This window comes from Musca domestica, unplaced genomic scaffold, assembly GCF_030504385.1.
Source record: "Musca domestica strain aabys unplaced genomic scaffold, Musca_domestica.polishedcontigs.V.1.1 17, whole genome shotgun sequence".
NCBI lineage: Eukaryota > Metazoa > Arthropoda > Insecta > Diptera > Muscidae > Musca > Musca domestica.
Genome location: NW_026712230.1, coordinates 6,898,990 through 6,912,312, shown reverse-complemented (window position 1 = coordinate 6,912,312; position 13,323 = coordinate 6,898,990). Strand labels below are relative to the sequence as shown.

Below are 13,323 nucleotides of genomic sequence, written 5' to 3'. Positions count from 1 at the left end.
GGCTGATATTAGCCATTTGGTGCACAATAAACCTGTAATCGGATGAAGGGTGAGATAAAAAACTGCAACAAAGTCAAACGCCATAATTTTTACATTTTATTAAATTTTATTGAATGAAAGCAAAAAATGTCGGAGATAGCATCAAATTATAGAACAAGTTTAGATTTGTTCGAATTGGTCACCTTTGGCACGAATTATGGCCTTCAAACGGCCAATGAAACCGTCACACGCTGCCCAAATGTTGCTCTGCAGTACATTCCCGGCGAGGCGCTTGCTTGAGGTGATCAACACTTTGGTATTGTTTAGTGCCAACCTTGCTTTCCAAAATACTGCAGACATAATAGTTCAACGGATTGGCTTACAAACTGCTGGACAACGAATGTTTTCTCATGGGAGAAAACCAAATTCAATAAACAAATATTGTTTAAAAAATTCCATCTCAATCGAATGATTAAGGCGATCGGCATTTTGTTTACAAAAAAACATGGACGTACTGACATGCATAAATCGACTTAGAAAGTGAATCTATCTCGATCTCACTTCCTTCTCGATGTTACAAACAAATGCACAAAGGTATAATACCCTTACCACAAATATCTCCCGAGGAGGCGAGGAAGAAGTCGAAATACTTCAAACCTGGCACATTGCAATATTTATATCAGACTTATATAAGGCTGAGGGTATACATCTGTCATAAGCGTTAACTTATAAAACTGTTATTATATTTGTACGGACTAGAATGTCTGAATGATGTATATAATCCTTCCCATTCCCGATAGTATATATTTATCTATTTTCTCCCAAAAACGGTATTCTTCTACCCCATATTAGGTCATTTTCCTTAACCATACCAAACATAGCAGGATCCCAAAGTATAGTTTTTGATTTACATCTTGAGGGATTTATTATAACGCTGACACATACATACATACATGCTTACTACTACTAAATACTATTTCAAAAATCACACTTAATCTTCTAAAACTTAAACAAATTGTGTTTGTGAGATGAAATGCGTTATATCCTGTCCCCAATTCCAGTTTCAAACATTCGTTACACATATCTCAGATAATTCGGATTTAGTTGGATTTCTTGCCAAAGTCTTCATCGTATTTGGGCAAATCTTTGGCAGCTTCAGCTACGGCTGTGATTTCGGGATTAATGATGCTGCCGTATGGGACAAAGCCATTTTTGCCAGCTGTGTAGAACACTTCAACTTCTTCACCGGCATCGTTGATGTATTTGTAGGAACCCTTGATCTCAAGAGCTTCATCTTCGGTACCCTCATCGGTAATGGTGGCCTTTTCTTCGCGAGTGCTGCCATCGGCTGATTCGTAAACCACCTGATACGAGCCATTGTCGTTTTTGGTAATTTCCGATTTCAGAATTTCAACGATTTCCTTTTCTTCCTTGGGAGCGGGAGCGGCCAAAGCCAAAGCGGCGAAGCAGGCGAATACTACGACCTGGGAAAACAGAGGGAGTTATAATGAAAAAAGGTAACATTTTTAAATATGGATGAAGAAATAATTTAATTAAAAAAAAAAATAAATAAATAAGAAGGGATGGATGGATGGGACTGCTAAATATTTGTAATTTGAAAGTGCCATCATTAGAGAATACATATTTTGGAAAAAAATGCAGCAAATGTTTCTATCCAGTGACTAGCCGAGGTTTCCATGTTAAAAATCGGAAAATATCATTTAAATATTTTTTCTAATAATGTTTTTTTTTTCTGAGAAATAGGTATATCGGTTAGAAATGTGATTAAAAACGCCAAGCCACTTAAAATTTTTATTTGATAGTGGGTTGTTCTGTGAAAGGGAGTTTAAGGACCGGTAACAGTGAAATTATATTTTATGCAAGTGGTCAGGTTGAACGAGTTTAGAGTTGATTTTTTGTATTATTTTCAAAGAGATTCATTCAATCCTCTCCGGAAGATTTCATATGGTCATAACAATATGAGGAACTTTAAACGATTTCCATTTCATATAGGTTTCATTTTCACTATGCTAATTTGTGTCAATTTTTATATATCAAATTGGTTGCCCTTATAGATTTTCACTTTCTTATATTTTTTTGAAGGTGGTTTTCAATCTATCGTTATGCACTTTTAATTTCACACATTTTTTTTCCAACTGCTCTTAAATACCACTTAGCAGAGAACACTTACGAATTTGAACATTTTTCTTATTTTGTGTTTGTTATCGTTTTGAAGACTACAACGAAAGTGATGTCAATTTTTTCAAAGAGTCCAGTTTTTATACTTTCATCTAAATGCTATTATCGCCAAAAATAATGCAGATTCTTGCGATTATTTAAGCATGCAAAACATGAACGCCATCGTCTTGACAGAAATAACATAAACTTATTTCGCTCACAAATTTCTGCCAAAAAAAGTAGCAAAAAAAAAAAAAAAAAAAGCAAAAGAATACCTAGAATATATTCTTCAATAAAAACGGATCGCTCTGTTGTCAGCTCGAATTCCACCAAAAAATTAAAATTCAACAACGTGATGCCGCGGAACAAAATGTCAGGGTTGATAAGATGTGTTAACTAAGAATATTTCTCAAAAATCCATAAGACTTCATGGGAACTGCATCAAGGGTTTTTTTTAATTGATGTTTTAAAGCCTGTTTTATTTTTCTCTCTAAAATTGTTAAATTATGACTCCGGTTTTTTTGTGTTGGGTGATACAAATATTTCATTTCTGGTCAGACTAAAGACTTCCATCGACGTATATAATCACGTTTGGGTGGCATAAGTGCCACTTGAAAACGGGAACTACTGGCACGCTTATAGGCCATAAAATGTTTATTTAAGCTGTTGAATAATTTCAAGAGTCATGCATTTTAGAATCGGAGATTACTTGGCCTTCGCACTCTCTTTTTTATTTCAATTATTTTTTCTTCTCTAAACGTATTATTTTTTGTTTCTAGAATATAATAATATAGCTTCATTATTAATACATATGTGTCTGGCGTAGTATAAACATGCTGGTCCCTATAAAATTTCATGTGGCTACTAGTTTTATGATTTTAAAAGCCTTAGACGCAAGTAGACGTTCCGTTATAAATAGTATTCATAAAACGAAATGGCTTTATCGGGATTTTGTGCGATAAGAAAGTATTTAAAAATTTCTTGTTAATGAGAATGTTGTTTCAGTTTGACAATTTAGATAATCAGTGAACTTTCGAACATTACTTTTTGTAGTTTTATATTGGTTCTTTTAGATCCTTAATAAAAAAAATCTTCATGAAGTCTCGTTGGACATTTACAAACTTTACCAAGGAAAACTTAAATTAATTCTCAATCACCATAAAGATGTTGCTCAGGTATTAAAAATAACTCAGATTTTCGTCATTCACCACTGGGACATATCTGCCAGCAGCGAATATACGGAATATGATAAAAGTGTTGAAAAACATTTTAAAATTTGAAGTTGCATATTCATAACAAGGTGTGTAATTCGTAATGGATACCAACCACTTAAATTATCTATATGGCGCGATGTTTTCATATCTCCTTCATTTTGATGATATCGCACTCCAGCATTTAAATGTGAATAAATCTTTTGTGTCTCGTATCATCACTCGTTACCGTGATACTGGTAGCGTATCTCACGTCAAGGAAGTGGACGAAAGAAAATAGCAACATCAGCAGAAATGGTTCAAAAAGTAAAGATCGAACCCCGCGTAGCAGTGGCCGAAAAATGGCTCGTGAGCTGAACATATCGCAATATTCCATTCGGCAAATATTGGAAAATGAGCTCGGGGTAAAGTCATTGAAATTCCAAAAAGTGCAAGAACTTACATCGCAACAGAACGAAAATAGACTAAAGAGTTACTTCGTTAAAGAGTTGCTTCGCTTGACCAAAAGTGGTGAACTTCAGAATTTGGTTTTCTCCGATGAGAAAACATTCGTTGTCCAGCAAAATGATCGTGTTTACTTGCCAAAGGGGTCAGCTGAAAATGTGCACATTCGGTTGGTCACCAGAACTCAAGCGACGGCCATGGTGATGGTGTGAGCCGCCATAATAGCCGATGGTTGCTCTCCGTTTGTATTAATCAACCGTGGAATGGGAATAAATGCCGATCATTATCGCGAAAATATTTTGGAGGGTGTATAAAAGCCTTGGGCATGCAAGTATTTGGGCCGCAGACCTTGGACATTCCAAAAGGACTCAGTACCATCGCACTCAGCAAGCGCCACCCAAGAATACATAATTACAAAATGAGGTTCCTCGTTTCATTTCCAACGCACAATGGTCACCAGAAGCTCCGGATAACAATCCGTTGGACTATTGTGTCTGGAGTATTTTGGAAAGCAAGGTTGGCACTAAAAATACCAAAGTGTCGATCACCTCAAGCAAGCGCTTTCCCAGGAATGGGCCAAAATATAACAAGTCAAAAAGCACCTTAGTTCGGTCTACTTTTTATACTCTCCATCATTCGGAAGGAACCTAAAATTTTTCAAAAAAAAAAAATCCGTCGAAGATAAGAGGTGCTGCATAAGTAATTTTTTGTCATAGGCTGTAGTAACGATGCCGAACTTAAAATATAAAAATTGAAACAATTTCGGCGAATAATGTCGCTAATATCATCAAAATACCGAATAAAAGTATGTACCGTTGTAGGGGACTATACAAATACGTGGTCCTGCATAGACAATTTCAGCTTCCTAACTTTATACGTTTTGATTCTAGCGTGATTACAACAAACGGAAGGACTGGGCTAAATAGTCATAGAATTTTACGCTAATCAAAAATATATATACATATATAAATATTCAATATTCACATCGTATCTCTGATTGAGACAAATATTGAGTCTTGACTGAGACAATATGCCTTGTTTCGCAAGTCATGAGAGATATAAGTATATACAATTGTGATACTTTGTGGGGGAGGGTTAGGCCAATACTTATCATCTTCACGCCAGATCTTGCATTAATGAAAATATTGGGATGTGTTAAATTTGATGAGAATCTAATGCTTATTTCGCATATTATGAGAGTTATAATTATTCAAATTTTGATCTTTTGCGGGGGAGGTACTAGAAGGAGTGGACTGATATTGTCTATCATCGAACTCGATCTAAGATGGATAATAACATTATGGTGTACCAAGTTTAGATCAAATCGGATACGCTTTTTAAGAGTAGAGAAATAAGTGTCTGGCTGGCTAATCTTGAATCATTGACCAGATGAAACGACTGAACTTATGGTATGATAAGGCTGGGTTTTGGAAATTCGAGCTTTAAGGTTACCATTTGGCATTATTAAAGTTTGGTATGATAACCAATATTGGCAAATAAGTTTGAATGAAGTTGGCTTTGGAAATGTGTACTATACAGAGTGAGATGACAAAACTGCAACAAATTGAATAAAAGCAAAAAAAATGTCGGAAATAGCATAAAATTTCAGAATAAGTTTAGATTTCTTCGAATTGGTCACCTTTGGCACGAATTATGGCCTTCAAACGGTCAATGAAACCGTCACACGCTGCCCGAATAGTGGTACGCGGTATTTTAGCCTATTCCTGCGAAGCGCTTGCTTGAGGTGATCGACAATTTGGTATTTTTTAATGCCAACCTTGCTTTCCAAAATACTCCAGACACAATAGTCCAACAGATTTTTAGCTGGAACTTTTGATGCCCATTGTTCGCTGGAAATGATGCGAGGAACCTCATTTTGTGTTGGAATGTCCAAGGTCTGAGTCCTGTTGGAATGTCCAAGGTCTGCGAATGTCGAAGGTCTGTTTGCGTACCCAAGGTTTTAATACACCCTCCAGAATATTTTCACGGTAATATTCGGCATTTATTCTGATGCCGTGGTCAATTAATACGAGCGGAGAGCGAGCATTGGCTATTTTGGCGGCCCACACCATCACCATGGCCTGCGCTTGAGTTATGGTGGCCAACCGAAGGTGCACATTTTCAGCTGACCTCTTTGGCAAGTAAACACGATAATTTTGAATGTTTACAAACTGCTGGATAACGAATGTTTTATCATCGGCGAAAATCAAATTGGGCAGTTCACCACTTCCGCCCAAGCGAATCAACTCTTTAGCTCTTTTGAGTCTGTTTTCTTTCTGTTGCGGTGTTAGTTCTTGCACTTTTTGGAATTTTAATGGCTCTACGACGAGCTCATTTTTCAATATTTGCCGAATGGAATATTGCGATATGTTCAGCTCACGAGCCATTTTTCGGCCAATAAGATCATATCGAACCATGTCTGCTGATGTTGCTCTTTTCTTCCGTCCACTTCCTTGACGTCGGGCTACGCTACCAGTATCACGGTAACGAGCGATGGTATGAGATACAAAAGATTTATTCACATTTAAATGCTGGAGTGCTCCAACGATAGCCACTTGTGGTTTTATAGCCAAATACACTGGTGGCCAAAACTAAAGCAACTGAAATTACAAGGAGAATGAATGCCCTGTAAATTTTTCAAAAATTAAGAAAATGAGAAAGTTTTTTTGTTTTAAATTAGGTACTTTATTCACATTTTAAAAACCTAAAACATAAAACCAAAATTCATTTTTATATAAAAAATAATATTTGGTAAAGTCAATTAACCCGATTTTGGCTTGGACAAAACAAAAGCAAGTCTGTTGTACATTCATATAACCGCTGCAATTTCAGTTATTTTTACTGTGATATTTATCGCTTTTTTCTTCCTTCGACAATTTTGCTTGTCATAAATCCTTTTTGAGAAGTTTTTTACAACAGTATGTGTTTTTCTTTTCGTTTTTTAAGTACTGGCCAAAAAAATTTTAAAAATGGCTAGAAGCAAATACAGTACCTTAATAAAACAGCAAATTATCAGTGACTATCAAAACAACATATCACAGAAAATGATTTCCGAGAAATATTTCATAAATATTTATGTGATTTTATCATTATTTCTGTATACTAAGTCGGTTTTTTGAAACTGGATCAGTAGTAACAGTCTATAACGGATGAAGGCCGTGAAAATTTTCAGCCCGTACTGATCCACAAATTGTGAGAGAAATAAAAAACAACTATTTAAGAGTTCAACTGGATTGGTGTGAGAGCAATCATTGGATATAAGCTCGAGATCAGTGCGTAGACGAGTAGTGGCAGCTGGTCTGCATGCCCGTAAGACATCAAAAAACCATTTATATCTGAAAAAATCAAAAAGGCTTTCGGAAACGATAATATTAAGTGGAATCAATCTCAATGGAAAAAACATTATTTCTGGGATGAGTCTACGTTTAATATTAAAGGCTCAGACGTGAAAATTTTACGGTGAGAAGACCAAAAAATGAAGGACTTAAGCCGCAGTGTTGCAAAGGTACAGTGAAGCATGAGGAGGGGGGGGGGGGTTTTCAAAAATGGCATGGACTTGGGCCTATCCATAAAATAAAGGAAGTTGTGGATCGGCTTTTTTAAGTGTGTTGGACATCACGTTGTTGGACATCACGTTGTGTTGGACATCACGTTGTTCCCTTACGCTGAGTAAAATATTCGGCTGATTTGGGTGTTTCAGCATGACAATGATCTCAAACTTGTATCAAAACTTGTCAAATATTGGTTGCGGGAGTCAAAAAATGTATGTTTTGTTATGGCCGGCACAATCACCTGACCTAAACTCCATAGGAAACCTTTGGAGTATCGTAGATAGGAAGATCAAGCGAGATTCGGAAATAAATAAGCACAACATTTTCTAAAGAATTCGGGGTGACTGGGAAAGCACATCCAAGGATCAAATTGAGCGTGTTATAGATACAATGCCTCGTAGGTGTGCTGCTGCTATCAAAAATAATGGTTATGCTATCGACTACAAGCCAAAATTTAATTATTTAAAAATAAAAAATCAAAAGTTGCTTTAGTTTCGACCAAGCAAAAATTGGGTCATTCTAGTTTTCCACATATTATTTTTCGTTCAAAATCATTTTTGTATTTTTATTTTTAGTTTCTTAAAAGTGAATTAAACCCCTCATTTAAAACTGGAAAAATAATTACGATTTGTTTATTTTTGTAAAAGTTACAGGACATTTATTGTCTTTGCGATTTAAGTTGCTTTAGTTTTGGCCACCAGTGTATATAGAAATCACATTATCACGCTTGAATTCCATCATGAATAATTTTTTTTGGAAAATTCTCTCCAAAATTCCTTTGTATGCTGGTCAACAATATAACTTTTTCATCATTTTTTCATTTATAAATATTTCAACAGTTTTAGATGGAAAAATTGGATGGGTCCATTGTTCAATGATTTTACTCATATCCTTCTCGGTAAACCTCAAAATGAAAGATTTTGAATAAATCCTATTACCGTAAATAATGAAAGATAGCACCATCTTTTAAAAATCTGTATTAGACTTATAAGGAAAAAGAAGAGGGAAAATAGTTTCTAGCCCAATTATTACCAATTTTTTGATGTGATCTAAGTGCCATTGAACAAGAAATGCCAATATATATTTTTGATCAGTGTACAATTCTAAGTCGATTTAGCGATGTCCGTCTGTCTGTAGTAATCACGCTATATTTCGCTCGAATTAAGATAGAAGGCTAAATTTTTGCACACATGTTTATTTTGCCAGTAAGCAGATTAAGTTCGTAAATGGGCCAGATAGGTCCACGTTTTCATATAGCCCCCATATATCAGTACCTCCCTATACTCGGTATTTTGACGACATTATTCAGCGGAATTGTTTTAAGTTTGGTATTTGAAGTATGTAATGAATACTACAGTCTGTGACAGAAAATTGTCTATGCAGATCCAGGTCTTCGTATAGCTCCGACATAACGGTACCTCCCTATAAACGGGATGGCGATATTAGATGATTTTAGCTACATTATTCACCGTTTATTTCAAGTTTCGAATTTGAATATGGTAATGGATTATGGCAAACAAAGCCTATATAGGTTAACGTCGCAGAGACCCTATATTCGGTATTTTTAAGATTTTAACAGATTTTTTAACGGATTTTATTCTTTGAAAATGGTGGTATTCAAAGTTCAGCCCGGCCGAAATTACTGCTTTTTAACATGTTAATTCTTCGATTATTGTGCCGTGGTATGTGTTATACCAAAGTAAGGATAAATATTCGTATTTTCTATGAATTCTGACAATAATTTGGTTTTATATAACGATTAATGACATTGATTTGATTCTTTTTTATTTTATTCTGTAATATACCAAATATCCAACATCTACCCAATTTCATTATAAAGTCTAAGCTTTAACTTACGTTTCTCGTCACCTATTTTCTCAGACACAAGTTACTTTTATTTTTTGAGCCTAGCTTTATGTATTAGTTCTCGTAGATAAGATAAATATCTTGGAGTTTATAAACATAAGTTTTTTTCAAATCACTATAAATCTGTTAATTTGTTTTTTTTTTTTTTTTTAATTTTTGGAAATACATTTTTCACATCCAGAATAAAATTTGTCTATCTTTATTTATAGTTTATACAAATCTAGAAATTAGCGGATGTATAACGATCTTACGCCGATGGAATATTTTAATATCAAAAAACCTGTATTCATTGAATACACTTTAAACATTCGCATAATAACTGTTCAAAACATTAACCCAGTGAATAGAAAACGTTATTCGAAACTGGTAGCATAATTTCTGAATACAGTTATCGATACATTTTGGAAATGTTGATCGACCATATTTATATTATATATGCTCAATTCAAATCGTTTCTAGTTGATATTTATATAAATTAAGTTGTCTTTTAAAAAGCCGAACCGAAAATGTACAGTTTTTTATAGTTCATCATGATTATGAAGATCATTATTACGATTTTCATATGATACAACATTGAGTGAATTTCATAATGAGTTTTTTTAATTTTATTGTTTGTTGTCACACAATAAATTAACAATTTAAATGGATATATGCTTTGAATTTTTAAATCTAATCTTAAAGAATGACAAATTTTCGTGTTATGTTTAATGATATGCAGACATGAACTCAAGTTATTGGGGTGGTCTGAAATTAAAATGCTTTACAGATATTTGGTTATACTGGTAAATAGGAGCCTAATCCGTTAGAAATGTAATGTATATCGAAATTTCGCTATTTATAAAATAGTTGCAATAGGGTTAGAACAAAAAAAAAAAATAAATAAATAAATAAAAAAATAAAAAAATAAAATAAAATAAAAATAAAAAACAACAAGTAAGCAAAGGCTATAGACGTGCGGGGCCGACCATGTGATACCCTACAACAGTACAATGTTAGAAGCCCCCTTATGTCCAAATCCATTTTGGAATATTTCGCTTTTGAAATTATGTCACGGCCCACATATTACCCTCAGCTTTTTGAACAGAGACATTCGCCCAAAATGCTAGAATTATTCCCTATCCATAACTCTCTTTTCAGGCGTGTCGATTGGCTTCAATTGTGTGATCAGGAATTTTTTTCTATTTTTAGCCCATTTTAACCCCTAAACATATTGCGGACATCTTTGGAAATAACAGGCTTAGCCCTTCTGAACCTAACCCTACCCTTGTGAAAATATTCGTGAGGATCAGACGATAATTGCAGACTGTATATAATAACCAAAACCTGTGTTGTAAGGTGAAAAAATATTACAAAATATACAGTTCAATATTATAAGTCAAAATAAAAAAATCACATGCGATAAAATTTATGAAAAATTAAAAAAAATGTCACAAAATACTACAAAATCTATAATAACACCATTATTGTCATATTTTTATGCGATTTTTTTAGATTTTATTCTCTTATGCCAATAGGGAATTCTGAATTGACAAAATTTGTCAAAATCGGTCCAGCCATTCTTGAGATATAAGCGTTCTAGCTAACATCCCCTTTCTTTGTATATATGTATTTTATATATATCGCTATATATATCGGATATATTTACCATCGACATCTACGTAACGGTCAGGATTGACCTGTTCGCCTATTTGTGATTTCGTCGGGATTAAAAATATTCGCCGTGTAATGGAAAATTTGAAGTTTATTTAAAAGAAATGTTATGGTCTATTTCACCCACTAAATATTACCCGATGACCACCAAAATTGGAAGGCTTCTGCCCAGCCTGAAGCTCTAGCCCCATCCTAACTTCCGCTTCGATTGGTTCAAAAGTGCGTCCTGTAGAGCAACTGCAAAATCAGGAAATTTTTCAGTTGTTGGTCCATGTCAACCCCTAAATATTATGCGATCATCTCCAAAAGAAATAGGGTTCTATTCTGGCTCTCGCTCGACCTCTATTCTAAATTTCGTCAAGATCGGGCCATAATTGCGACCTGTAGAGTGATTACAAATTAACATGGACAGACGGACGGACGGACATACATAGCTAGATCGACTCAGCTCGGCGAGATAGGAAGATCCATATATGCTTACCTATGTGGGAAACCAATATTTCGAGGTGTTACATAATTTTTGGCCCAATCAAACTTATAATACCCCCAACACATAGTGTTGTAGGGTATAAAAAACGTTGGTCTGCTCATGGCTGAAAAAACTGTAAAATATAGAGAACTTGTTATATTGATTCACTACTTCGAAACCTAAAGGGATAATTGCAACGGTTAAAAAATTGGGATCTTCAAATCATCATACAAGTTTGAAAGTCAAAATTCAAAATTGCAACAGAATTTGGATCCTGAAGATTTCTCCACCTGCCACCTATGTGAAGATTGAACTCATACACATATAAATCATGCCCATTTTTATACTCAGCCATCATTTGATACGGACAAAACGTGCCTCATCGAAATAACTGTTTCAGATCCTAGGTATTTTTGGACCAAATCCATTTCACGACCTTTGGAGTCGATCTAGCGATGTCCGTCCATCCGTCTTTCTGGCTGGCTGGTGCGCACGATAACTTTCGAAGGAAATATCCGATTTGATCCAAACTTGGTATATCATAACAAGATTGTCAAACTTAGATCGAGTCCGGAGAGACCGGCAACATCAGTCCAGTACTTCTTGTACTTCCCACACAAAACATTCAACATTTTCAAAGAAAATAATTTACTGCACAGAAAGAGATTGAATAATCTGATTTCGCTCCAACTTTGCGAATCCTAATATTTGCATTAGTGCTAAGTTATGTTCACTCCATCTAGTGCCTCCCAAAAATAGGGTTAATATTTTGATAAATTATAAATCTTATGTGATGTAAGTGTCCGATTGTCTTCAAATTACACACATCACAATATTTTTATTTATCCAAGGTCTGGTGTGAAGATGGATTACATCGATCTACTCCTTCTGGAACCTCCCCCACAAAGGGTCAAACTTTTGAATATACATGAAGCTCGTAGAAAGCGACATTAACATCCGATTTCAATCAGACTCAATATAGTAAAAATCAGGCAAGTTGTAATATTTTTATCAGTCTTAGGTCAGATACGAATTGGTCAATATTGGCCAACTGCTTCGGAACCTCCCCCATAAAGGGTCAAGAGTTTGAGTTATCATAACTCAAGGCTGGGGGTATGCGTCTGTCAGCATAACCGATTGATGCTATTTTACTTGTTCGTTTGTAAAGTTTCATTTACAATCACAGACAATATAATTTTCAATTAAAAGCAACAAATTTTAATTAAAGATATTGATACTCTAACTCTAACACATGTATGTATCAACATATTCGTGTAGATTGTGAATCAACAATTGTTGCAAAAATCAACAGCATAAAAAACTATAATATATAAAATATTAAAATATCATACAGGCCAATATAAACGTATGCCAACACCACATTCTTTTTTCCATATTTGCGGGGTTTCACATTGTCGTTATTGACTCACATAAATGTCATTCTTCGTGAAATAGGGAATATTTATCAAAGCTATTTTAGTACTGTGATACAACAGGGTCTAATGTAGAATCATTTGTCAAAAGTGTCAAATCCACATAAAATATCTTCGCAACATCGTGTAGGGGCAATTTTGTAAATACGATGGTAATATAATCATTTGCAGAAACTATTAAATAAGATTTCTATCGTTCTTATTGTTGAATATAAAATCATTATTTCGACGAGGCTATAAGCCAAACTAGAATCTCAATATATACTTTATGTTGTATCGACATATTGATGACTTAAATATGCTGTTACGCGTGAGGAGGGGTTTGGATTAGCGTGTAAGTTTTCGGTTTCAACAGAAATGAAACAGTCTTTGACTTTGCACAGTATTTAGAATATATGCCACTTAATTTTTTTCGTTTCCATTAAAAAGGGATAAGAAAAAAAAAACAAGCCATAAGTTTGGCCGGGCCGAACTTTGAATACACTCTATTGGGAGGTACCGTTATACATATCGGAGCTATACGAAGACGTGGGCCTGTACAG

At 34.7% G+C, this 13,323-nt stretch overlaps 1 protein-coding gene across 1 annotated transcript; it reads right to left on the bottom strand.

Annotated features, from left to right (window-relative positions):
• Positions 1-875: 875 nt before the first annotated feature.
• LOC101896078 (larval cuticle protein 65Ag1) lies at positions 876-2,324 on the bottom strand. The gene is made up of 2 exons (XM_005185614.4): positions 2,171-2,324; positions 876-1,463 (listed from the first exon to the last, which is right to left on the bottom strand). The coding sequence occupies exons 1-2, from the start codon at positions 2,180-2,182 to the stop codon at positions 1,080-1,082; spliced, it is 396 nt and encodes a 131-aa protein (XP_005185671.2). The 5' UTR covers positions 2,183-2,324; the 3' UTR covers positions 876-1,079.
• Positions 2,325-13,323: the final 10,999 nt, after the last annotated feature.